The 26,927-nt window shown below is 36.8% G+C and overlaps 2 protein-coding genes across 4 annotated transcripts; one reads left to right on the forward strand and one right to left on the reverse strand.

Annotated features, from left to right (window-relative positions):
• Positions 1-464: 464 nt before the first annotated feature.
• Positions 465-5,144, forward strand: LOC113326832. Of its 3 annotated transcripts, none has more exons than XM_026574508.1 (9): positions 465-630; positions 2,025-2,138; positions 2,491-2,604; positions 3,004-3,072; positions 3,167-3,399; positions 3,474-3,686; positions 3,782-3,874; positions 3,949-4,068; positions 4,415-5,144. In XM_026574508.1, the coding sequence occupies exons 2-6, from the start codon at positions 2,084-2,086 to the stop codon at positions 3,516-3,518; spliced, it is 516 nt and encodes a 171-aa protein (XP_026430293.1). In that variant the 5' UTR covers positions 465-630; positions 2,025-2,083; the 3' UTR covers positions 3,519-3,686; positions 3,782-3,874; positions 3,949-4,068; positions 4,415-5,144. The 3 variants fall into 3 exon arrangements, with proteins under 3 accessions (XP_026430293.1, XP_026430291.1, XP_026430294.1); XM_026574506.1 differs by having other exon boundaries at positions 2,079-2,138; XM_026574509.1 differs by having other exon boundaries at positions 2,079-2,138; positions 2,545-2,604.
• Positions 5,145-7,568: 2,424 nt separating this feature from the next.
• On the reverse strand, positions 7,569-10,307 carry LOC113326830 (probable leucine-rich repeat receptor-like protein kinase At1g35710). The gene is made up of 2 exons (XM_026574504.1): positions 8,219-10,307; positions 7,569-8,116 (listed from the first exon to the last, which is right to left on the reverse strand). Exons 1-2 carry the CDS (start codon positions 9,438-9,440, stop codon positions 7,713-7,715), a joined length of 1,626 nt encoding a protein of 541 aa, XP_026430289.1. The 5' UTR covers positions 9,441-10,307; the 3' UTR covers positions 7,569-7,712.
• Positions 10,308-26,927: the final 16,620 nt, after the last annotated feature.

Here is a 26,927-nt window from a genome sequence, read left to right on the forward strand (position 1 = left end):
ATTGGTAATGCGGTTTTAAAGAAAAGGGCCAAGTATCTTGAGAAATGTACAAGTCAGAGGCTAGGATTTGGTGTTCTTGCCTTTACTACCTTGGGTGGTTAGGGAGTGATACCGTAGAGTTCCTGAAAAGGCTACGAAATTAAATGTTTATCCATGATGAGAATGTTACTGTTGGAGATTGCCTTTTTCATAGGTTGTTATCCAAAAAGGGATTGGATCCCAGCTTGTTGCCAGACTTCCATCCAATGTTTGGAAACTCCTTTCCGTTGTTGATGATTAATAAATTCTTTTTCTAAAAAAAGAAAAAAAGAAAAAGGTCCCCGGAAAAAATCGTTTCTTTTGTTAGTATAACACCCACACGGGCCACGTCCAATCTAAAATATTATTGTATAAGCCCAATTATGAAAATAACCCAACAAAACATATAATGAAAGTAAAACAAAATTCGACTCCCTCCCTCCTCTCATCTCGACTCCCTCCCTCCTCTCATCTCGACTCCCTCTTCTCAGTGGCAAGATACTTTAGGGTTTTAATTTCATTTCCGGATTGGTCTGATCAAGAGAGTAACCTCGGAAGCTTACCGTTTTAATCTATGAATTCTCCTGCACTAATTCAGTGAAGTTTTCTTTGGTAGGTGATCTAACTTCGTACCTTCGTTTTTTGTGATTTGATTTAGGTTTTCTTAGATGTGTGCTTGCATGTTTCATTTTCATTTAATTTTTAACTTTTAATTGATAGCACAGTTAGTTTATACAGATCAATTTGATTTTTGGAGCTTTTTTTGTGGATTAGTGGTGATGATTTTATTATTTTAGGTTATATAATTGTGAAATTGAATTTTGTGTGATCTTTTTGGTTTTAATCATGTTTTTGTGAAATTGATTCTATTATTTTAGGATACAGGAACTAGCAGTAGTTGTAGAACTTAAACATTCGGAATATAGATCAGCTTAGACATAGAATTTTGTTATACTAGTTTTCATGATGAAGGCGTGGTATAACAGATGATAAATTCACTTTAGTCAGGAGAAATAAAGTTGATGTAGAATGCTGCTGCTGCAGAACGATAGATAACATTTTGGGCTGGTAAAAGAATCCTAGACTTGAACATGACATTATATAACTTATCTTATTTCTTCGTTCAGTCAAGATAGCATTCGTTAGGTCAGGGGCGGAGGCAACTAACGGCAAGGGTAGGCAACTGCCTACCCTTGCCTCCCCAATTTCAGCTCTACTAGTGTAAATTTTCGGCCCAAATAGCAGTATATAAGCTTTTGCCTACCCCAAATAAAATCCTATGTCCAATACTCCTACACAAAGCAAAAGGCAAAGAAGGAAAAAAGAAAAAAATGACGACCTATTCTATTTCCTCCTCTCCAGTCTCCATTCTCTCTTTGCTTCTTCCATGAACTAGCTATTAGCTTTGAGGAAGAATACTGTGGACAAGGTCACTTTTGGTGAATATTGAAATATTTCAGAATTAACTAGCTAACATGTCGTGTGTTGTTATGAAATGCTATTAGGTATTGTAATACAATTTTTCATGCACAATGATTTTTTTTTTTTGCTAAGTATGTTTTTTTGGTTGCCTACCCTCTCTTGAAATCCTGGCTCCGCCACTGCGTTAGGTGCACAAATTCACCACACATTGTATCAGTGCACAATTAGTATAAATGTAGGGTTATATTATGATATTGGTGTCGACTGGTTGTTCTTGATTCTAATCTATGATCTCTCGACGTTGTTCTTTTTATGTCTTTTATGTCTTTTTTCATTACTTGAAGTTGGAGTTGTTTTCGATTTTATATTCCCTTAAGAATGCCTACTAAATAAGATCCATGTCTCGGCACTGATGATGCTAAAGTTGGTGAACTCCCTAATGTTGATATCGGAGACAAGGAACCTTTTGTGTTTGTAAACTGTGAACATGGGTTTAATATATCATGCAATTTACCTTTTAGTTATACTTATTGGTGTTCGGCAGTTAATTAAATTTATCATTATATTTATTGATGTTTGGTCAGTGAAAGGTGGTCAGCGACTAACTTGTTTAGATTCCTGTGTTCGATCAAATACAGCAAGCATGGAGTTTGATCAACACGATGAGAGTGAAGAAGATCTTGAGACAATACTGGGCCGTAAGTGACTCACATGCTCCCTATTATAATTATTTTGTTCTTTTTATGTCTTTTATGTTTTTTTTCGTCTTTTTTTCGGTACTTGAATTCGGAGTTGTTTTTGATTTTATGTTGCCTTAACAATGCCCACTAAAGAAGATCCATGTCTCGGCACTGATGATGCTAAAGGTGGTAAACTCCCTAATGTTGATATTAGAGACGAGGAACCTTTTGTGCATGTAAACTGTGATTGACATGGGTTTAATATATAATACAATGTACCTTTTGATTATACTTATTGGTGTTCTCAGTTAATTAGATTTATCATCTATGTTTCTTTTTGATATCCTTATATTCATTGATGTTTGGTCAGTGAAAGGTGGTCGGCGACTAACTTGCTTAGATTCCCGTGTTCTATCAAATACAGCAAGCATGGAGTTTGAGCAACACGATGAGAGTGAAGAAGATCTTGAGACAATTCTGGGCCGTAAGTGACTCACATGCTCCGTATTATAATTATTTTGTTCTTTTTATGTCTTTTTCGTCTTTTTTTCATTGATTGAAGTTGGAGTTGTTTTGGATTTTATATTGCCTTAAGAATGCCCACTAAAGAAGATCCATGTCTTGGCACTGATGATGCTAAAGTTAGTGAACTCCCTAATGTTGATATTAGAGACGAGGAACCTTTTGTGCGTGTAAACTGTGATTGACATGGGTTTATTATATAATACAATGTACCTTCTAATTGTATACTTATTGGTGTTCGACGGTTGATTAGAATTATCATCTATGTTTGTGTTTGATATCCTTATATTTATTAATGTTTGGTCAGTGAAAGGTGGTCAGCGACTAACTTGTTTAGATTCCTGTGTTCTATCAAATACAGCAAGCATGGAGGTTGAGCAACCAGTCATGCACGATGAGGGTGAAGAAGATCTTGAGACAATACTTGGCTGTAAGTGGCTCACATGCTCCGTATTATAATTATTTTCGATATAATCTTTGTTTTCTCTCTGTATAAAACGTTTTCCCCATTTTGAATCTTTTAGTTGATACCACATCGAAGCGTCGAGGTCCTACAACCATGTCAAAGCTTTTCAAAAGCAGCAAAGGGTTAGAAAAGGTGGTTGAGTACAACGAGCTTGGCCAGCCAGTAGGACTTGTTGCTTCTCAGTTGTCCAGCTTTCTGGGAGTCTTGGCACGATACATGGTTCCAATCATTTATGAGAAATGGACTAAGGTTCCAAAGACTTTGAAAGATAAGATCTCGTGTTGCTTAGAGGTAAGTAGATTCTTTTGGTTACAATCAATCATAAGATATAACGTCTGTATCACATGCTTAATTGTGTATTTCAGGGGAAGTTTGTTCTGCACCCCAACAGCAAGAAAAATATGATATAAAATGTAGGAGCATCATGGAGATCTTTTAAAAGCAGGCTGACAAGGAAATACATAATGCCATTCAAAGACCAGGCAGATATCCTTGTTCATCCACCAGCAATGTACAAGTTTATTAAACAAAGGCATTGGGAGGCTTTTGTGAAGTCGAGATTGAGTACAAATTTCCAGGTATATATTGATAGTCTAGTACTTTCCTAGTTTGTAGTAGTTACAAGATGTAGTTGGACTAATCTTGCATTTGCTGTGCCCAATGTCTTAAAAAGGTTTTCCGCGAAATCCTATCAACAAAGCGGAAGCAAAATATATATCCTCATAGGTTAAGCCGACAAGGATATGCGGGACTTGTGGAGCAATTGGTATGTAATAATATATTGTTTCTCACATTCTGACATCATGTGTTCATAATCTAATGTATGTTAGTTGCTAGCAGAAACAAAAAGAAGGGCTTTCTTTCAATGAGCTGGACAGGAGTATCTTATGGAAGAAAGCTGGAGAAGATAAAGGCGGGGTCATTCCACATGATGCTACCAGAGAATGAGCCAAGGCTATTGTAAGATAAAAACTAACTGAGTTACATTCTTTATTTGATTCATTTATTTGCTCATGTATTACAAAGGATCCTAACTGTGTGTGCTGGTAATTTTTCTGGACTTAATTCATATCTCTATCTAAATATGTCATTCTTTGTAAACAGTGTTCCACTGCTTCCTGGGTGTCATATTAAAGTAGTGTCTGTTTAAGTTTGAATTATTATCAATATATGGTAACACTCATGGTTTTGATAGTAAAGATAGGGGAAGATGACTTCACTGTTGCAATTGTGTCCACTAAGTGATCCTATATCAGCTTAAGAATCACTTTTTCATGCCTCGATGTTTTTCTATCTTAATTTGTAGGATAAGTTGGCCAAACAGGTGAAAGAAGGTTCCCTAGTCACAAGCGGTAGCGATGATATCCTAACACTTGCTTTAGGGACTGCTGAACCTTCTGGAAATGTTAGAGCCATGGGCAAGTTTGTTTCACAAGGATCTTACTTCCACAACGTGCGGCTAAGCATACGTGAGGAAAGAGAGGCTAGATTGAGGGTGGAAGCTGAACTTCAGAAACTGAACGAAAGAGTGGCTCGTGTACTAGAGCAATTAGCTCTTGTGCTTCAAACACAAGTAAGATAAGCTTTAACACCTTTAGTCTTCTTCTTATTTTTGTTTGGTTGGCAGCAGAGAGGATTCATCACAAGCATGGAAGCTACCTCACAGCATTCTGCATTTTGGCCTAAATATGTACTGGTTTTTTGCTAATATTTTTAACCAGTTCTCCTCTGGTTTAGAAAATCTTTTCCATCAATTAACAACTAACACATCCATTATATTCAGTGATTAGTATGGTATGGCAGAAGTGGTTTAATGGCAATCCAAGTATCTGATCTCTGATTTTCCAACTTTTGCTTTCTAAGTTTGTTCTTTCGGGATGTAAGGAATGTTAATGTTACTCAAAACTGTATGGCAGATAAGTGTGCTAAATATGCTAGGAAGCATAATGTAACTCAATGCTGCTAACCTTAGCCTCCTAATTTTCTAGTTGGAAAACTCTCTTTGTAAACACTCCTCCTGTTTATAGTCCCTTTTTTAACTTTCAAAAACGAAGTGATTAGTATTTTGTACATGATAGAGCTCAAATGATAATTTTTAGCATGACAGAAATATGAAGATGACTTGGTTATACCCAGAAGCAGGTCTGCAAAACCAAAGTTTGAAAGAACTAGAAGTTCATATGTAAGCTCAATTCCTTGCAGTAATTTGGCCAGAGCTTTGGAAGGTAGCTGGACTGTAGAGAGAAGTTCGCCAAAGATGTTTTTTTACGTCATCAGATTAAAATTAAAGAAGAAACAAGTGAAATGAATGTATGTAGATGATTTAGTTCCATATCATTTCTACGAATCACCCCATCAGTAGGTCTCCCAATGTCCAACAGTTTCAAAGGGCTTCTCAGAAGATGGCCAACAGAAAAGTTTCAGATTTTCGGGGTCGAGTCCACATTTACAACCCGTCCTAATTCCACACACACATTTACCCCTACAATTGAAAACTTAGAATCTTAAAGAAATATACAAAGATCACAAAGCTAAAAACGGTTTCAGGTACCTCAAAACTTTTTGACTTACAACCACTTGCAGTTACAGAGAAAATGAAGTAAATCTAAGGAAATCGAAAGGTATGGGCTTTTTTAACCAATATCCTTGCTGATTCTATTGTGATTTTGAGAAGCGGGTCTTTTTAGGATATTATGTATTTACAGAAATAGGTTGTACATTTTTAATTTCTATTCCCATGTTCAAATTGTCATGGAACTAATTCTTCAATTTGGTTGATACACGTTTTGTGTCCGTCCTATCACGTTTTTTGACTCACCTGATCAAGTTCTCTTATGCTTAAAATAAATAAATATTGGGTTGATCAATTCCTGTTTGATAAAATGCCTCACAGAAAAAATTATCATCTGCCTGAAATCTGATTGTAGTTTAAGAATATGAAGAAGTTTAGATTCTTGGGTTATGTTTAAATATGACAATCCGATATGAAACGTTGAACCCTAGATCCTTGTCCGATAACTGGAGTAAGAAGCTTACTTTAGGTAAGGCGCAGCAGAAAGTTAGTCGATTGTTCGGAATTCTTTGCAGTTTGACTTACATGCACAGGGACCAATATATGGTATTTATTCATACTAACCATGGTAAGCAGTAGATTTAGTGTATCAATTGAGACCTGGAATTTGGGTTTAAAGCATATAATGTCTACCTCAAAATGAGGCTGATCCACATGAATGCTAGAAAAATGAGAGTGCCAATTGGTAATCTGCGATTTTCAGGCTTCAATGGAACCTGCGTTCAATGTTCATTGTGTAACACTGATCGAATATGAATCGTCTCTCTTACTTTGTCTGTTCTTCATTATCAGATATGTATATTGTGTTTTCTTATTATTCTAGGTATCACTTGTGTTGGTTTGTAATCGTGTCTGTTTATAAATACCGGGAAAAGAACATAAAAAAATCTACAGCCACTCCAATTCTAAAACGCTACTATGGCCTCACTCAAAAAGTTCTCTATCATTGTTTTCGTCGGTTTTGTTTTGGTTTCCACATTTGCCAGTGCCGGTAGAATAACTAATGGTTGGTATTGTTTTTTTTATATGTGTTGATTCTTACAGGTTCACATATTGTTTATTATTTGAATTCTTAATTAGCTTATATTTTTACTAGTACAATTTGATCATGTATTAATTTGAATGTAGATGTATCCCCGCCACATGATTGTCATGTGCTGAATCTAAAATGCAAGGATGCGCAGGAGTGTGTTGCTCCATGCCGGGATCAATATTTTGCACCTGGTAGCTGTTTTCTTTTACCACCATCATTTGGAGGACTGCGTCATTACTGCTGCGAAATTAATTCAGCGAAGTTGAAAAACTAGTTTGAGTTGGAGGAATATGTTTAATTTGTGAAGTTTTCATCACAAGCATAGAAGAAGCTACCCGACTACTGCAGTTGGCCTTACTCTGGCTCTTTACTAACATTTCTACCCAGTTTTTCTCTGTTTTTGAACATCTTTTACACGATATAACCTGCTTGCATTCAGACATCAAATGATAAATTTTTAACATGCCATGGAAATTTGAATACGATTTGGTTACACCAGCATTCTTACGCCAATCAGTAGGTTGGCAAAACTGAAGTTTGGAAGAACGGGAAGTTCATACGGAACCTCAATTCTTTGTCTAGTTTTATTGGTAATTTAGCCAGAGGGAAATATATAGTATGCCTTCCCGAAGATAGGAGGAAGACTGTAGAGAAAATCACAAAAGATGTGAAATCGATATCTTTGACATGAATCTCTGAAAAGATTTCACGGCATCAGATATTATGTACAGATGGGATTCAGTTATTGAATCATTAATATTTTGATTGCCATAGGCCGACTTGTATAGGTGCAGCCGTCCAGATCATATAGTAAGTACAAGATGAGATTTTGAATGTAATACTAATTTGGCTCGAAATAGTTCTTATACAATATCTGAAACAAGAGCTTCATGGAATTTAATGGTTTTGACCCAAAGAAATAAAAGGTTCTTTCCTGCAATTAATGGTCATGGAAGAAACAAGTGAAATGAGAGATTTAGTTGCACTTGCACATAATTCTTACAAATCCCCTATCAGTAGGTTTCCCAATGTAACAGTTTCAAAGGGCTTCCCAAAAGATGGCCTGATCTGAGCTGATCGTGATAACTCCACCGATACTTCTTGCATTGTTGGACGAGTATGTGGATCACCACGTAAGCATGAGAGTGCAACCTTCACAAAGTACATTATCTCTTTCTTCACAACATCCATTGGTGCTTCAAGGCACTCATCTAAAATCTCTTTCAGCATTATATTTTTCACCGGAACATTCGAAGTCGAAGTTGAAGATAAAGATGGAAGGAGCTCAGGAGAGAGTAATGTGATAATCTCAGATGGGTGCCTACCGTGTAGTACTTCTAGCGCGAGTACTCCAAACCTATAAACATCACACTTCTCGGTTACCTTCATTGTATAGGCAAGTTCTGTAACAACATTTATTAGACACAGATCAGAAAAGAGATGTGGATATGAAACTCACATTCAAAATCTTACCAGACAGAAGTATTAAATTGTAATGTACGTACCTGGAGAAACATATCCGTATGTTCCTGCAAGTGATGTCCAGTTAGATGAATCTGGCTTCAAAATCCTCGCGGTACCAAAATCAGAAACACGAGCTTCATATTCCAAATTCAACAAGACATTGTTGCTAGATATGTCCCTATGCACTATTGCTGGAATGCAATCATGGTGCATGTAAGCAAGTGCATCAGCTGTTCCCTTGATGAATCCTATCCGCTTTATCCAATCGAACTCTGCCGCTTGTTCCCCATCACATAATATTTTTTTCAAACTCCCCCTCTCTACAAACTCATAAATCAAGAATGAGATTTGTCGCTCTACACTAGAGCAGAAACCAAAGAGTTTTACTATGTTCTTATGCCTGATTTCAGTCAATGCATGAACTTCACTTTCGAAAGATTTAAGATCAACTATTTCAGAATCTTCATCTGACGAGTGAAGCTTCTTCACAGCAACAACCTGGCCTGTCGACAACTCTACCTTGTAGACACTCCCATATCCTCCCGCCCCAATGCAATATTTAGCATCAAAATTTTCTGTTGCTGCAATTATTTCTTCAAACACCAGTTTCCCATCATAATTCTGTACCGAGAATATGTTTCTTCTTGGGTTTGTAGCTGAAGGTTGATCCACCTGCTCGAGACTTCCTACTAATCTTTTTCGCAGGCGAAAAAAGATAGCAAGAAATGTGAATACAAGAAACAAAACACCAAAAAGAGGAACTAGAATTATCACCGCAAGTTTGGGTTTAGCTTTTTTTCTTCCATTCATAATTGTGGAATTACATGGTTTAAAAGCTCCCGAGTGATTACCACACAAACCACTGTTTTTCTTCAATGCGCCAAAGGGAGCATCCTTAAAGGCCTTGATGTCTGGAACAGGACCAGTTAATTCATTGTACGAAACATCGACAGCGGTCAAGCTAAGCATTTCATTAAATGAAGAAGGAATTGAACCAAAAAGCTTGTTGTGTGACAAATTTAATCTTTCTAGTTTGTTTAGTTTCCCAAACTCAGATGGTATTTCTCCACTCAACTCATTTTGACTGAGATCCAATCTGATTTGTAATGAAATCAAGCTTCCAATCTGATGTGGAATGCTTCCGTTCAAACGGGTTCTACTCAAATCCAATTCAAGTAGATTTGAACATCCCCCAAGTTGTTTGGGAATCGGTCCGGTAAGCTGATTATTATATAGATAGAGACGTTGCAAGTTAGGCAACATCCCAATTGTTAAATTACATAAAGAAGCAGGAATCCGACCAACGAAATTGTTTGTAGACAGAGCAAAGTAGGTAAGAGATCTTAGCCTTCCAATATCTTGAGGAATGGTACCGGAAAACTGATTTTCATATATGTTAAATTACATATAGAAGTAGGCATTGGACCAGTGAGATAATTTTTCCACAATCCAACGTCAGTAACGAGACTTAGTTTTCCAATTTCTTCGGGGATGGTTCCGGAAAGTTGATTGTTAAAAAGGTATAACATGTTTAAGTTGCTGATATTACATAAAGAAGCTGGAATAGAACCGGTTAGATTGTTTGAGGACAACATCAAGTTAGTAAGAGACCTAAGGCTTCCAATTTCTTGAGGAATTTGACCAGAAAGTTGATTTTGATGAAGTAGTAGGATGTCTAAGTTGCTCAAATTACATATAGAAGTAGGGATTGGACCATTGAGATTGTTCATATTTAACTCTAAGTCAACAAGAGACCTTAGGTTTCCAATGTCTTGAGGAATGTAACCAGACAGTTTATTTTGAAATAGGTATAGAGTATTTATTTAGGTTGGTAAGATTACATATGGAAGTAGGGATCGGACCACCGAAATTGTTTGTAGACAACTCAAGGTCAGTAAGAGATGTTAGCCTTCCGATATCTCGAGGAATGGTACCAGAAAGTTTATTTTCATACAAGCATAGACTGTCTAGCTTGCTAAGTTCAGTAATGGAAGTAGGGATTGGACCGACGAGATTGTTTGTGGACAATGTCAACTCAATAAGTGAGCTTAGCTTTCCTATTTCTTATTTCTTCAGGAATATAACCTGAAAGTTTATTCTGAAAATGGGTCATTTGTCCAAATATTTTTAAATCACGGTTCAAATGGACGGGTAAAAAATAGTTTAGGGTGAGATGGCCAAAAAAAATAGTAAGGATGAAACTGGTTTCATCGTAGTTTAAATTTAAAAAATAGCAAGGATGAAACTGGATACATCCTGTTTAAATTAAAAATAAGAAAAAATATTTGAAAATAGCCACGATGAAATTGATTACATCCTGTCTATTTTTACATTTTTGGCCATTTAAACAGTATCAAAATCTAACTGTCCGTTTCACCCAGGAATTGTTGATTTTGGTCTTTTTAACCAATTTTGTGAAGTTTATTTCCATGAAGGTAGATAATATTTATGTTGTTGAGGTTACATAAAGATGTAGGGACCGGACCGGCGAGATCGTTGGTGGACAATGTTAGGCGAGTAAGAGCATCCACAGTGGGCGAGTATAACCAAAAATTTGGGATGAGATCGTGACGCAGTGGGACGGAGTAAAGATCAAATCCCAGCCAAAGATCAAATTCCAGACCATATTTGGTCGCGACCAAATACCAAATCCTAATATAGTCGGGCGTAAATTTAAAGTACGCTTGTTGCTGGGCGTAAATTTAAAGTACGCTTGTTAACGGGCGGAGATTTAAATTACGCCCGATGAAAATTCAAATTAAAAAAAAAAAAAAAAAAAAGAGGCGTAAACTTAAAGTACGCCTGTTGACAGGCGTAAACTTAAAGTCCGCCTGGTGATTGATTGGGCGGACATTTGAGATACGCCCGATGAAATTTTTTTGGGGCGGATCTTTAAATTACGCGCGACCAAATTTTAATCGCCACCGTTACGTGACAACACGGACTAAACCCAAAATTTGATCTTTTTTTTGATCTTTGATCTTTGGTTTTGATCGCACCACTGCAGTTGCTCTAAGGGACTTTAACATTCCGATATGTGGAGGGATGGTACCGGAGAGTTGGTTTTGATCAAGATATAAAGTGTCTAGGTTGCTTAAATTATATATACAAGTAGGGATCCGACCACTAATTTGATTTTGAGAAATGTCTAAGAAAGTCGTATTTGTAAGATATCCTATTTCAGCCGGAAGATGTCCGGAAAATTTATTCATAGAAAGATCTAGGTAGGTTAGTTTTGAAAGATTACTAATTTGAGAGGGAATGAATCCGGAGAGTTTGTTGTTGCTCAGGTCAATACCAACAAAGTTGGTGAAAGATGAGAAGTTGAAACTATAAAGTGTACCTTGCAAATTTGAACTTGTTAGATTCAATTCTGCGACACTTCCCTCGCTGTTACAGGTGATGCCGTCCCATTTGCATGGACTTGTTCTATTGTTATCGGAACTTCTCTTCCAAGAACGGAGCAAAGAGTGAGTTTGGTTCTTAAGGGCTGATTTCCAATTCAAAAGAGACTCTACTTCTTCTCTTACTGCAGGTAACTGTTTTCTATGAATTAAAGAAGACGATGAATCATAAGAAAAAACAACAACATGAGACAACGAAACCAAAAACAATGCCAATACCACTTGTGGCGACATTTTTTGAAATTGCAAGATGAATCAAGCCTTCAAAAAGGAGGGTACGTTATTCGATCTTGTCAAAGAGAAGTCAATTTATGTAGGAATTCAAACGAAAAAGTCAGCAGTGGGAAATGTCCTGTGGTTGAGGGTAAGTAATTCTATCTTATCTTTGTTTGTGGGTGTCCAATGTCGACACAAAAGTCTTAACATAATTATACTTTAGACTTCCCCCTAATGTGTACGCGCGTAGTTTGTTGAAAAATAAATACATGGCCATGAACATGACCGTTCAAAAATTCTCAATCGCTGAATTGTGAATGAAATTGTTCTAAGTTTGAAACTCACTCCACTTCTTCCAGAATTACACACACTAGTACAACGCACAGTATGTTTTAACTAGTACTAGTTTGGCCCTTGGTGTAACTACTGGAAATCCAGTAGTACACCCAAATAAGGTACTAACGAGACCTAAGACATAATAGATAATTTGAATAAGAAATTCTTTATTGATCAATCACTCAAGGTAATGAAAGTACACGTTTTGGATATCAGGAAACTCTAATCTCACACTCTAAGCAAGACTATTCTTACCCAAAAAATCCGACCTCTTTTACATTGTTCAAGGGCCTCTATTTATAGACCTTCCAATCTTAATGGAATACAACTCATTTTACTTCGTCCAAGGTCACCGTGTTCTCGTGGGTCAGCTGTTACTTCGCCCAGACCATTTTCCATAAAGTTTCTCCCCTTCTTTCGCTGATGTCTTTGGGAACATGTCGGGACAGCTGTCTCTTTTCTTGCTCAATAATCTACTAACTTCGCGGGTTATGTTTTCAGCCAAGTAACCTTACTTCGCCTATCTGATTTCGCGATTGGTATCTTGTTGGGTACTCAAAGTGATCTATCGTGTTTTAAATTCTTTATGCGAGTTACTTCGTTTTGGGATGCTTCCATGTGTTCTTACTTCGTTTTGTTAATCAGTGTCGAGGTGATTTTGACTTTTGATTTGACAAGTCACTGATTGGGATCTTGGGGAATAATGCAAAATCTTTGAGTGAGATTCTTCAGACTTATTTCATGCCCTCCTGTGCGGCCACGTGGTGATCCTATTTTATGTACCTACATTTTGGCTTTTCTTATTATATTTGAATCACGTGAGAATGGAATAAGAACCGCTCGAAATTCCCTAGCTGCCACATTCTCCATCCTCTTGCTTCCACATGGACACGTTCTCCTGGTAACCGGCTGCTACCTGTCAGGATTCCTCGAACGTGTCGACAACCTGTTTTTACCGGTTACCTTCTTTATACTACAAATATCTCATTTTGGAAGAGGGTTCGGGTTTCTTCTCCCTTTTCTTCTTTGCTTCGAACTTAAGTTGTTACTGCTACTGCTCCTGCCATTGTTGTCATCTTTCTCTTCTTTCGATTTTCTCGCTTTTCTTTTATCTTCATGGCTCCAAAGGTAGCTCCAATACCTACCTCACTCAAAACCTTTGAGGAATTCCAAGCAGATTTTCAGAAGAGGGTTTAACTTTGACTCTCGTCTTCGATTCGTCCGTAAGTCCTCTTGTTTCTGCGACTCAAGACATGGAACTGAATTATAGGTGGATTCAATCCGGTATTTGGTCTGCAGACAGGATGATCGTCACCGTGGGTCAGTTAAGAGCCGGGTTATCTTTTCCCCTCTATAACCCTTCGAACCATGTCTTCCTTGAGATCCTGAATAGGCTTCAGTGTGGGGCTTTCCAGCTTTCTGTCAATGCAATTCTTATTTCCAATGAGTTTACAATTCGCTCAGAGAACGGCACTTCGCAAATTCCATTAGTGGCCGAGGAATACAATCCTCGGGACTATAACGTCGACTCTCTCGTGGATAATTATTCCGCTAGGTTTACAAGAACGAGAAAGTATTAGGAGTGGGGTATTGAACTTATTCGGAACACCGTCTCTGCCCCGTCTAAAGCTCTTTTTCAAAGCAGGACGAGATGACCGACTTCGCTTTTCATGCGACGAAGACTGGATGATGTTTCCTATGGTGGTAGGGGGCCCCTTAGTCTGGGGTGTTGATGAGAAAGGGATTCCTCGCAGGGGTCCTCTTCCCAAACACTGTTATCTCGCCGGTTACGATCCCTGAAAGCTCCGATGGTCTGTGCCAACTGAGGTATTGTTTTGAGTCTTAGATCTTTATCGTGCTTTGGGTTTTGTACGTTCTCATATTCCTTTTCCCTTTTACTTAGTACGAAATTCCTGCTGCTGGTCTCCTCAAGGATCGCAAGGAAAGGGATGTTATTATTGAATCTCCTGCTCCCAAACAGGTATCCACTTCGCACGTTACCTTCTTTTCCGCGATGTAACCTTAGATTCTAACCCCTTACTCTTTGCAGGATGATATTACCTTTGTTAAGAAACCTGCTTTTGAGCCAACTAAGGGGGGAAAAAGACGTGATCATCATACTCCGCCTTCCCCTTTAATTCAGGTATCTTTAATTCGCTGAAAGTTGCCACTTCGTGTATTATAGTCCTGTCATCCCCTAATCGTTTTGAACTCTTTATTTCGCAGACTGGTGCCTCCCATGCCCCCTCTTATGGCGAGCCTAAAAGGCAGCGTATGACCTTGGACTTGACTAGTGTGACAGCGGTTAGGAGTTTTGTTGTTCCTCCAACCCATCATGATCCTCCTAAGCATCAGTCTTCTCGCCCTCATACAACTACTTCTTCCAAAATTGTTGATCCTCCCGTTCCTCCTTCTTTGGTCGTGCATCCCGAGGAGTCCCCAAAGGAACCTTACCCTTGTAACAAGGGGAATCAAAAGATTTCGTCTGTGATGTCTAATCCTCTCTACGATCCATACATGAAGTTTTTGTAAGGTATTTATCACAAGGCTCGTGAAGATCCCGTCATTAGGTCTCGTGCCCTTGAATTTTTGGTGACTTTTAGTGCTGACGACTTCCTTTCTCAAAATTCATCCGTACTGCTGAACGCCTCCATGAATCTAACTATTCAACAACATTCTTCTTTAATGAACCTGGTGAGCCCTTTATACTTCTTCGACCGCGTCTTCATAACACTTTGAGATCCGTTTCTAAATTCCAACTTGTCGGTTCGTAGGAAGTCAATCGTCACATGGCCAGCTTAATGGAGATTAGACTTTTCCATGAGAAAATGAAGAAGGATGATGCTCAAATCAAGGCTTTAACGAAGGAGATAAACGAAGAGAAAGAATATTCCAGCAAGCAAGACAAGAAGGTGGATAAGCTTCAGAGTAAGTTCTTCTCCTCGTAGATCCATTTCTTGCCTTTCTCTTTATGTCTGTTATTTTCTTATTTCGTATTTCGTCAAGCTCAATGCATGAAACTTCAAATGGATGCTTCCGAAACGTCTGCCTCACTTGAAGATATTCGTGCTGAAAACCTGAACCTCTCAAATCAGAATGATTGCTATGTGACTCAAAATGAGATTCTGAATTATAAGGTCGAAACTCTTTTCTCGCAAGTGGACCGTTTGTCTATCGATTGCTCTCGTAACGAGGAATTGAATCATTATCTTCATGACGAGAATGAACGCCTCAATTTAGAGCTTCAGCGAGTCAATAACTCTCTCAATACTTCGAGGAATCTTCACTCCTCGTCATTATCTTTAATTAAGAGATTGGAGAAGGATAAGGAACGTACAATCAATAGGAAGAATCAAGTTATGGTTGACCTTCGTAAATCTCGCAACATAGTTACTAGTTTGAACGAGGACATTAATTGTTTGAATAAAAAGGTGGAGTTTCTCCAAGCTCAGCTAGAAATCTCCTCGCACCTAAAATCCGTTAAATAGTCGGCTTCTAGCCAGGTTTCGATCTTGGAGCCTGGTATGCATACAATATGCAGAAATAGGGTTTGTTTAAGATTTCGTAGAATATTTTGAAGGTCTTACCTGTAAATGGATAGATTCGTCATTCTTACCAAGTTTTTGACTTATAGTAGTCCACTCCCGGTCAGGTTTCGATCTCGGAGCCTGGTATGCATACAATATGCCAGAATAGAGTTTATTTAAGGTTTCCGGGAATATTCCGAAGGAATCTTCCCTGTAAATGTATGGATTCATCATTCTTACGAAGTTTTCGACTTATAGTAGTCCACTCCCGTCCAGGTTTCGCTCTTGGAGCCATGGTATGCAAATAATATGCCAGAATATTGTTTATTCAAGATTTTTGGGAATATTTCGAAGGAATCTTACCTGTAAATGGATGGATTCATCGTTCTTACCAAGTTTCTGACTTATAGTACTCCACTCCCGGCCAGATTTCGATCTCGGAGCCTGGTATGCATACAATATCCCAGAATCGGGTTTATTTAAGGTTTCCGGGAATATTCCGAAGGAATCCTCCCTGTATATGGATGGATTCATCGTTCTTACCAAGTTTTCGACTTATAGTAGTCCACTCCCGTCCAGGTTTCGATCTCGGAGCCATGGTATGCAAATAATATGCCAGAATATGGTTTATTTAAGGTTTCTGGGAATATTTCGAAGGAATCTTACCTGTAAATGGATGGATTCATCGTTCTTACCAAGTTTCTGACTTATAGTAGTCCACTCTCGGCCAGGTTTCGATCTCGGAGCCATGGTATGCAAACAATATGCCAGAATAGGGTTTGTTTAAGGTTTTGTGGAATATTGCGAAGGAATATAACATGGTTTCTGACACTGGATGCCATGATATGTTGTCCATTGGAGTATAACATGGTTCTAAGTCTATTGGAGTATAACATGATTCCAAATCAGTTCTCTAGGTATATTATTCTTAAGTATAACATAATTCTGGCGGCCACTCTATACTATTCATTATGTAACTCTTTACTGTTCATAGTTGGTTGTTATCTTAGTATACTCAATTAAGTTTTAACTTGTGTTTTACAGAGATTCTGCCATTGGATCTGAAGACTGTAGTCAAAATGTCACCCACAGTAGGATTCCAAGGGTTGAGAGATGATTTTTGAAGCTGAGAAAGAACAACTAGAAGGGTTTTACTAAAACAGAAGTGTTATTAGATTTTTTTCTTTTCTTAGTGTAGAAGTTCAACTGATCTTCTGTAGTAATAACAATAATGCTTATAATTGGAAATCTGATCTTGTTTTCAAAATACATGGTTATTAAAGTATTACGGATTTAATTTTGTATTTAAATTCTCAAAATTTGATTTTTTTTTTCAAATCAAATATGTATCACAACACATAATTAGAGTTGTCAAAGAAATGACATATAACTTTTCCCATAGTTGTCAAAGAATAGACATACATCTCAAACCAAAGTTTTCAAAGAAATGACATACAAGTCTAATCATAGTTGTCAAGAAATCCACATACAATTCTAACCAAAGTTGTCAAAGAATTCACATACAACTCTAATCATAGTTGTCAAGGAATTCACATACAACTCTAACCATAGTTGTAAACTAAATTTCTACAACCTCAACAAATGTAGTGTAGGAGTTATATTCACTACCCAGGTAAGAGTTGTGTTAGGCATTAAGAGGAAATTTCAAAAGACATTGACAACTGAAAAAATCATGGTATACAATGGAACGACAACCGTGTTTACAACTAGTATTGACGAGTTGCAAAGAATTGAAGACTTTCTTAACCCCCCTTGTGCAACCCATAGATATCCATCGTCGTATATCGTATGACAACTCTTTTCTGGTGTAGTTGATCGATGTTTTTCCCGTAATGATAGTATTCTTAATTAAAAGCTTGTTCTAATTACATTTTTTTATGATCGATCAAAAGAAGACTCCAAGTAGGAGGTCAGCGGATCGAGTCTCCACTCAAGAGTTTTGAGATCTCATGAAATACTTTTCTTATGTAAAATTTAGTTTAAGTTCTTAATATATCTTCTTTCCTATTAAAAAATATATATAATTTAATTCGGATTAAAAAACAAGGATGGGGAAGAAATAAGATTTAAATTAGATCTCAAGAAGAGAATTAAGACTTATTTGGTTTTTCAATTCAACTTCACTTACAACTTTTTAGCCTCTAGATAGTAAGGACGTCAAAAGTATGTTCTTACCGAATGATTCTTTTGATCAATTAATGAATATCGTTAAGTTAATATTGATCATGTATGACAGTACTAATCGATCATTTTTTTCTGTCTTTTTAACTCCTTCAGCTGCATCACCTGAACATGTTTCTAATAGTTATTTTTGCTTTCTATTCTACTGCAGTTGTTGGAAATTATGAAAGACTTGCAACGTGATCAACAGCAAGCTGTCATTCAGTTTGTAACTGGAGCACCTCGACTTCCACATGGAGGCTTAGCAGCTTTAAACCCTAAGATGACAATTGTCCGCAAGGTATGCCTCCATAAATATCGTTCCCTAATAGACTATAAATGTTGCTACTTAGCAAGTCTCTTTATTTATTTATCTTGTGTTATTTATGTTAATATTTCCGCAACATTCAAACGAATGGGCTGATGGGGACTTGCACAGTATGATGACTGGTGCCAACTATCTCAAGCTTCCTCCTTATTCAACCAAGCTGAGACTTTCAAAGACCCAAGTTCACTTTGTCTTTCCACTGAAAAATGAAAATTGCTTGATTCGTAAGTTCTGGTATTAAATTATTTTGTTTCGTAGTAAGTTCTCATTTTTAATGGGATTGGTTTTTGAACTAGAATGATGACGCTTGCAAACTTCGGAATCCAGAGATGTTTTTCAAAAATTGAAAGAGAGCAGAGTTCAGAGTTTGGTAATAAGCCAGCTAAAAGTACACAACATCTGGAACCCTTCTAAACAGAACCTTATCCATATGTGAGCTAGAAGCGGGGAAGCTAAGATTGTTCTGCATGAGTGTTAGTTGACTGCTGGTGTTAACGTGGGTGATATGTGTGTCTACAAAAAATTCCCATGTCTCGGTGAGTACGCGGCTTTAACCTCTTTTATGTGTCACCGCTGCCAGACTTCTACCGAATTAATCATATATAAACGCATCCTGATGGAGCTTTAGACACTAGGGTTTGCATTCCTGTATGAAAAGTCCTAACTAGCAGGATAGAAAATAAGTATTTCTTCAACCAAATCTGTATGTCTACTTTTTTAAAGTCCTTAACACACTTATATTTCGCATTTAGTGGTTCTCCAATTGATGAAGCTTACGATTCTTTACTTTCAGGCTTGATCACTGAAGATAAATGAGTTAAGGAATGAAACAATTCTTTACTTTCGTAGTAAGTTCTTATTCTACCATTAAATGCATGTTTCTTGTTTTAAGCTGCATCCATGGAATTACAGGGTTGCAGCTCATTGGATACCGAACACTGGTATGCAGTTATGAGATAATGAATTCCCCTGAAAGGTATGCAGCTAACACTTGTTTGTTTGGAGAAAATAGTCTTCGATGGTATTAGTTCTGAATTGTATGTCCAAAATTTCCTTGTGACTGAGCTTGTGGATTATTTTTTGTATCCAGGGCCTGCCACCTTGCAAAGAGTGCTTTTAAAGAAGCTATAACAAAGTTGGATACTTGAGTGGAGAATCTTATAAAGACAGTACTTTGATTATGCAACTATTGAGGGATAACCTTACCTTGTGTCACTGGTCCAGTTCCTAGTACGCACTAAATCTTGAACAACCTTAATACTGTAGGGTGTTGTTTAGTTTACAACCACAACCCATCTCCCTCCCCTGTCATTGTGTAAAGGCTTATCTCTTTGATATCCGTTTCATCTTGTCCTTGTATTCTCAATTGGATCAGTTATGGTTTATGGGAGTCATTTTTGCCTCTTTGTTTATGCTTCACTAGTTAATTATGCATCATTATATGCTTCTGCAGATGAAGCTCAGAGAATGGAAACCGCTGCTAAGACAGTTGTTGGGGAAGATGCAGAGGTTTGTTCCCTGTGGCTTCTTTTCGTTCATCTATTTGATTGAGCGCCTGAAAATATTTGAATAAGCAGAAAAGTTAATATGTAATCATCTTTTTTTGATGTAATGTCTTATATCTTTTGTTGGATATAATCTAATTGTATTGTTTCATTGTAACAAATGCGTAGGGAGAGACCGATTACAGAGACAGGTTACATTTTTTTAAGTTCCTGCTGTATGTGGACTAAATGCATGTGATTTTTGTTTGCATAGAGATTCGGAGATGGAGATACTTCTCAAATTTTCTTGGACCTTGAAGAGGTAATTGTTTATCTGGTTTGTAGTGTTCAAATGAAAATTCATGAAGAAATGCAACCTGTTTCAACCTGCTAATGCTTATGTACATTTTTATATACAGCAAGGTTGATAAAGTTGTTCTTCTTGTGTTTCAGGAAAGTGAACTGCAGTGGGGTTGGCATCAACATGTGTACCTGCTAGATTGCCCGGACCTGGTAAGTACTTCACTTGTATACTTTGCTAGATTTTCTGTTTCTTACAATTGTATTGATTTCCTAAACTGCAATGGGTGTGAGAGGGATATTCCCTAAGAAATTTGATACTTAACAAAAAAAAATCTGGTACCTGGGAAAATTTCAGTTCTTTTTTTTTTATATGAACCTGATATGAATGAATTGAATGTGTGAAATGAATTAATTGAAGAAATTATCATTGAATGTGGATGATGAATGGATTGGAAGGTATATGCAGGGTATTTGGAATTCCGGCTAATTTCCGGCGGAAATGAACTGCCAGTCAGCCTTGACCTGGTCAAAATTGGTCAAGGTTGACTGGCAGTAATTATTTTGCTGTTACAAAAATTTCGCAACGGTTTGTAGTTGTCTCTAATGTGCCACGTAGTAATGGTCTCAACCTGTTACGACCCTGTTGTTACAAAAATTTCGTACCGGCCGTCAGCTGTTACCATGTGTCATTTCGTAACGGCTTCCTCTGTTACTAATGCCGTTACAACCCTGAATTTGTAAAGGCTGCAGTGCCGTTACAAAAAAATGTAATACCCCTTTTTGAAACAGGCAACAACCATTACAACCCGTTTTAATATCTGTCACTAATCCCAGAATTTGGTGTAGTGGTGGCGGCGGTTAGTAGGTGGTGTTCGTTGAGTGGTGGTGGTTGGTGGTGGTGGTGGTGTGGTGGTGCTAATGGTGGAGGTGGCAGTCTTGAAGTGGTAAAGAAAGAAATTTGTTGTATTTTGAAATTAAAAAAGAAATATATGAGTGAGGGTATTAATGTAATATACTTTTAAATGGATAAGGTTTTAAATTAATAGGGGTATATTTATTGTTGTATAAGGGTATATTTATTGGGTGTCAAAACTAGGGGTATTTAATTAATGTACCCCGGAACTAGGGGGTGCTCGAGCCAGCCCAAAATTGTTTTTTTTTTTTTTGAGGAGAAATGTTAAGATTCATTAATCAAGAAGATCATGAATAAGAAAACATAAAAAATAAGAAGACGAAAAACAAAGAAGAAAAAGAGAGCTCATATCTGAGCTTGCAAGATCCTAACAAAGGTTGGATCAACAAAGAAGACGCCCAAAGACGAAGCAGCCAGTGCACACAATCAATATTTCTTTTTTACAAAAAATACTGTTTTTGAAGTTTATTTTTTTTGAAGTTTATTTTTTGACGTTTATTATTCAAATTTGTTAAAACCCTACTTAAAAAACTGTTTTTGAAGTTCTTTTTTTTTGTAAAAAGATTAACCTCCTAGAAATTCATTTCTTTGTATTAACTCGCTTAAATTTTCAATCCCAATTTCTCCGCTGGTGTGTACAACGTACTGAAACAAAAACATTTTGTGTGGTTACTTCTTGGAAGTTGGCATCTAGATGGATTTAATTGTCTTAATTTTGTATTATTTCCGCTCATGTCTTTTGTAATTTTTTTGGGCTTTCTGTATATGTAACCCGTACTTTTATCAGTGATAACCCCATATAAAATAAGTAATTAAGCTAACCAAACAAATCTTTATAAAAATTCAACATAACCCACAAAATTATACACATTTATTATATATATATCCTAACATGGATGAATAAATTATCAAATTTCAATATCAAAAAACAATTATTAGTCAATGTGAGAGAATAGCTAGAGAAAATTAGACCTAATATGACGTATATTGAACCATCAGGTGTTAGCCCAGTTGGTTAGGAGTCTGACTTCAAGTAGGAGGTCAGCGGATCGAGTCTCCGCTCAAGAGTTTTGAGATCTCATGAAATACTCTTATGTAAAATTTAGTTTAAGTTTTTAATGTATCTTCTTTCTATTAAAAAAAATATAATTTAGTTCGGAAAAAAAACAAGGATGGGGAAGAAATAAGATTTAAATTAGATCTCAAGAAGAGAATTAAGACTTATTTGGTTTTTCACTTCAACTTCACCTACAACTTTTTAGCCTCCGGATAGTAAGGACGTCAAAAGTATGTTCTTACCGGATGATTCTATTTGATCAATTAATGAATATCGTTAAGTTAGTTGTTTTTTTTTTTTTTTGAAAATGAGATGGATACATTAGAAGATAAACAAACGTACATAAAATCGACTAATATTCTAATACAGGCTTGTTCGGGATCAACTCTAATTGAGATGTCTCAACGATGACTGAATCCGCTGGACTGGTTCCTATGAACTTGTGACAACGTTGTTATTTAAACTGGATACATTATAAAATATATTAGCTAGAAGAATTTATTCTTTTCTTTGCTAATATATGCTACCCCATTTTCCCTTCTTTCAACATATTGGAAACCCAAAAAAAGAAACCAAATTCTCGGCCAAAATTCTAGCTAGCTTCATCTAATATTGTCCTTACATTTACACAGGAATATATCCTTTTCGCATTGTAGATATATAATAATAAATAAGTTATACTCTTCAATGACCATGTTTATAATGTTTTTTTATTTGGTCCATTTGACTGCATGTAACAAATCCACAACTTATGCTTCTTTATGTTAAGTTAGATACTTTACACCCTTAAAATTTAATCTTTTGGAGTTAGTAGTCGATTAGAAATTTTCGGTATGGTATTGCTTTACTAATTCACATGTTTATGACTTGTTCTTCTTATAAAATATGTGATGTCGAGAAACTAAATGGTTATTATGAGATTCTAAGCAGCTGACAAGACAGTATTAATTATGCATAGCTTTTTATGTTTTGCTGCTTGAAAATGGTTTTCACTGTTGCGTCAGGATATTGTAGAGAAGTAGTCCAAAAATTCTGCAGCATCAGGTTACTGTAATATTGTAATCAATAGAGGAAAATTCTGCCTTTGATCCAAAATGTGACTATAACCACTGTTTGTTCAGACACAGTTGTTATCAGTCTCCAGCTGAAATCTTCAACATACCCTTTACCAGACGCACATTAATTAATGAGAGGGATCTCAAAGAAACAAACATTTTTTATAGCGTCCAAGCAAGATGGCCTTAGAATAAATCTTGGCAATATCAGTCTCCAACGGAATCGTTCTGGTCCTGAATTTTCATTTGTGAACTGTTAGTTCAAAAACAAGATCCAAAGGTATTTTAGAGCATCTCATAGCATACTAAGGTCGTTGGAGGCACATCTACACGAGTAGTTTTTTTTTATCAGATAGTACGGGAATCGCACCCCTAACGTAATTTGGAATTTCAACTCCTGGCCAACTGGGATAATTCCCATCAGTTATCAGCACGAGTATTTGTCGTGAAGAAAAAAAACCAACAAGAACAACCTTATTGTTTTCATCGCTCATTAGTAAATCCTATATTGAGGGTCGTGCTGATTTTGCAAAGCAAAGTGTTATGGGACTGAGCCCAATTGGATACACAACATCGAATTTGTGTATTTTTAATTCTAGTCAAAACGTCTTTAAAAAAATCAATCAGTTATAATAGAGCCTAAGATATTGAAACGTTGAGAAAAACGTTACGCTACGCTTGAACTTACTATCTTCATATATAAAGCATATGATAGTATGAAAAATTTAGCATGTTGTTGAGATGTATCTGAAGGTTGTAAGTTCAAGCGTATGCTTTGGATCAAATTATGATGTTATTACTCATAGTGTTAAGTTGTAGCATCTCTACATTACATGGAGAAGAGATGCTCGTTGTTGGGGAACTGGTTATGTTAGAATGTACATGTATTAATTTCGATACAATGGATTTGCAGAATTTTGCAGTGTATACATCAAGTTGTTTCACCCATACGTACGTGTGGGAGTTGTTGGCGATATTTCCTATGATTTGGATGTTAATATTTTTGGCGACAGTGCCATGTGTTGTTAGGGATCATATGTAGTTCTGATTCAAAAAATAGTGGAGCTCGAAAGAATTTAATCATTAATACATGGAAATATACCATGAAATCGTTCAATTCTTAGGCTCGCCGCCACAATGCAACTTATAAATATACATGTCGGGAACTTCTTACAATGATAATTTTGTAAATCCATTTGTTTTGAATGGATTGGAATGCGAGTATGATAATTTCATTTTCTCCGTCTAAAATCGTGATATGGATGTTTATGTTAATGAGTTGAAATCACGTCTCATCCAACATGAGCAATGGATGAACAATCAACACATGAAAACCATAGTAGCTCTTAATAATATCACGTATTCCGCATTATTTACGAAGAAAACCTTTCGTACTTTTAACCATAGTCCCTATGTGAAACCTGATTACACAAATTGTGTTTGTCAAATCTGTAAAAAAAATCAGGTCGTTTAGCATATATATGTCCTTACAGATACACAAAACCCAATGGTCCAAAACCATATGGTAAACCTCAAGCAAACAGTTCAATACAAGTTCCATGTCTGTCTTCAACTCCCAATGTATGTCGACTATCTGATTCAGCTGCCACCAGCTACATGACTAAGAATGAAGTTAGTCTTCAAAACCCCTTGCCTTATACTGGTCTAGAGAAAGAGTCCTAGTGGGCAATGGGAAACTTTTACCTACTGAGATGGTGGGTGATTCATTTCTAGAGAAATTTGACTCTCAGATTGCTTTTAAAGATGTTTTACATGTATCATAACTGACACCGAGCCTTGTTTCAGTGGGAAAAATCACCAGTGAAATTACTTCTATGTTAAGTTTTCTCCATGGGGTTACTCAATCAAAGATTTGCACAAACAACAAGTTATCGTTGAAGGTCCAAAATATGGTTATCTTTATTATTCTATGGTCTCTTCTCATATTATTTCTCCTTAATCTAATGTTACTATTCAGGGTACCTCTACTATTTAGCATATGAGACTAATACATCCATCCAATTATATTCTTAAGAAGCTTGAGTCTATATCACTCATCAAGATTACTAAGGATGACTGAAGTGCCCTGTGTTACTCTTGTCAGATTGGGAAGAGCAAGAAACTGCCATTTTATACTTCTGACAGAAATTCAAATGCACTATTGCAGCTCATTCATGGAGACAGGTTGGGTTTCAGGTACTACATTATTTTTATGGATGATTTCAGTAAATATCATCAGATTTAACCTATGAAGACTAGAGATGAGAATATTACATGTTTTAAGTACTTTAAAACTATCAATAAAAATATTTTCTCAATAATAATTAATTCTTTTTAATGTGATGGTGCTTATGAGCTTGTTAAAGGATAATTTAGAAACTTTCTTGACGCTTGTGGTATTGTGGTATGTTCTTCTTGTCCAAAAACTCCTCCACAAAATGGAGCTTCTAAAAGGAAAATCAGGCATATCACTGAGGTTGGCGACACAATTGTTTTTGCTGCTTGCATGCCAAAAGAATTATGGATAGACTCTTTCCTCACGGCAACCTTTCTGATCAAAAGAACTCCCTCTAAAATTCTTTATTTCAAAACATAATTTTGAAGTATTGTGTGATAAGCTTAAATATCTACAAGTGTATGATTGTGCATGTTTTCCCTTCTTGGGTCGGTATACAAAGGTAGGGCTGCACATGAGTCGGTTTGGGTCGGGTTTGGACTCACCCATCACCCAACCCACTAATGGTGGGTAACAGAAGTCATCACCCACAACCACCCAACATTACAATGGGTCAGTTTTCATCCGACCCACATTACGGTGGGTTGGATCGGGTGGGCGGTGGGTTACCCACCATAAAATACAATGAACATTACATTAATAACCTAATCGAAATAATCCAATCTAAAATCAATCTTAGGAAACAAAACCCTAATTAGTAATTACAAATTACAATGATTCTTAGTCTCACCTTTGGTTGTTGGTTTACTGGTGATGAGGTTGATTGATTTCTGCTGGTGATGTTGTGATTTGATTTACAAAGCGAAGAGAAAGTGAAAAAAATAAATTGAGCCTCTGAGACTGCCGTTAAAGAGAACTGATTGAAGACTCTTCAGTAAAGAGAAGTTAACGATGATTAGGTTTAGGCATTATATATTATTACTTCAATGGATGTGGTTCATCTAGGATATGTAATCTAAGGGTTAGCAATAATTTAGAAATATGTAGGTGGGTGGGTGGGTGGGTTGGGTCGGGTGAGGGAAGTTGTCACCCACAGTCGACCCACCATACAATGGGTTTTGATGTTGTGACTCATTGTCGACCCGCTCCTAAGTGGGTTGGGTCAGGTGCGGGTAATTTCAGACGGGTGTGGGTTGGGTTGGTGGGTTGAGTCGGTTTTGTGCAGCCCTATACAAAGGATACTATTAGTTTTAAGTCTTCTTTGTATACCTTCATTAGGTATACCCAACTACACAACGGCTACAGATGTTATGAGAATTTACTAAGAAGGTGTACATATCTAGGCATGTGGTCTTTGATGAAACCACATTCCTTTTCTGTATTTGCACTAAAAAAACTTCTTCTACATCATCTCTTCTTGTGACTTTCTCGATACCCACCACTTTCAATTTTCCATCTACTTATACTTTACAACACCGTAAGGAAACATGGGTTTCCTAGTTTAGGTTAAATTCTTAGTTTGAGTTAATTACCATATTAAGATGGGATACCTAAATTGATCATGGTTTCCTAGTATGAGCCGGTTTCCTAATCCAAGGAGGCCAAGACTTGGGAACCAAGTTTGTGACTCCTATATAAGGAGCTCTAGGATAAGTGTTTTAGTCATGCAATCCTCAATGTAAATCTCGTAGAGATGTGAGGGATTCATCCCACCTATTGAGGTGGTTATGTGAGAGACCCAATGGTGGAAGGAGTACATCATTATGGTGT

This window comes from Papaver somniferum, unplaced genomic scaffold (assembly GCF_003573695.1).
Source record: "Papaver somniferum cultivar HN1 unplaced genomic scaffold, ASM357369v1 unplaced-scaffold_10, whole genome shotgun sequence".
Lineage (NCBI taxonomy): Eukaryota > Viridiplantae > Streptophyta > Magnoliopsida > Ranunculales > Papaveraceae > Papaver > Papaver somniferum.

Bases quoted from the DNA above. Each gene is read 5' to 3' on its own strand.
- LOC113326832 (XM_026574508.1), top strand. From the start codon at position 2,084: ATGGAGTTTGATCAACACGATGAGAGTGAAGAAGATCTTGAGACAATA. The intron at 2,605-3,003 runs GTAAGTGACTCA...TATCAAATACAG, and splicing joins TCTTGAGACAATTCTGGGCC to CAAGCATGGAGGTTGAGCAA. The intron at 3,400-3,473 runs GTAAGTAGATTC...TGTGTATTTCAG, and splicing joins AGATCTCGTGTTGCTTAGAG to GGGAAGTTTGTTCTGCACCC.
- LOC113326830 (XM_026574504.1), bottom strand. From the start codon at position 9,440: ATGTTGCCTAACTTGCAACGTCTCTATCTATATAATAATCAGCTTACC. The intron at 8,117-8,218 runs GTACGTACATTA...ATGTTGTTACAG, and splicing joins ATACGGATATGTTTCTCCAG to AACTTGCCTATACAATGAAG.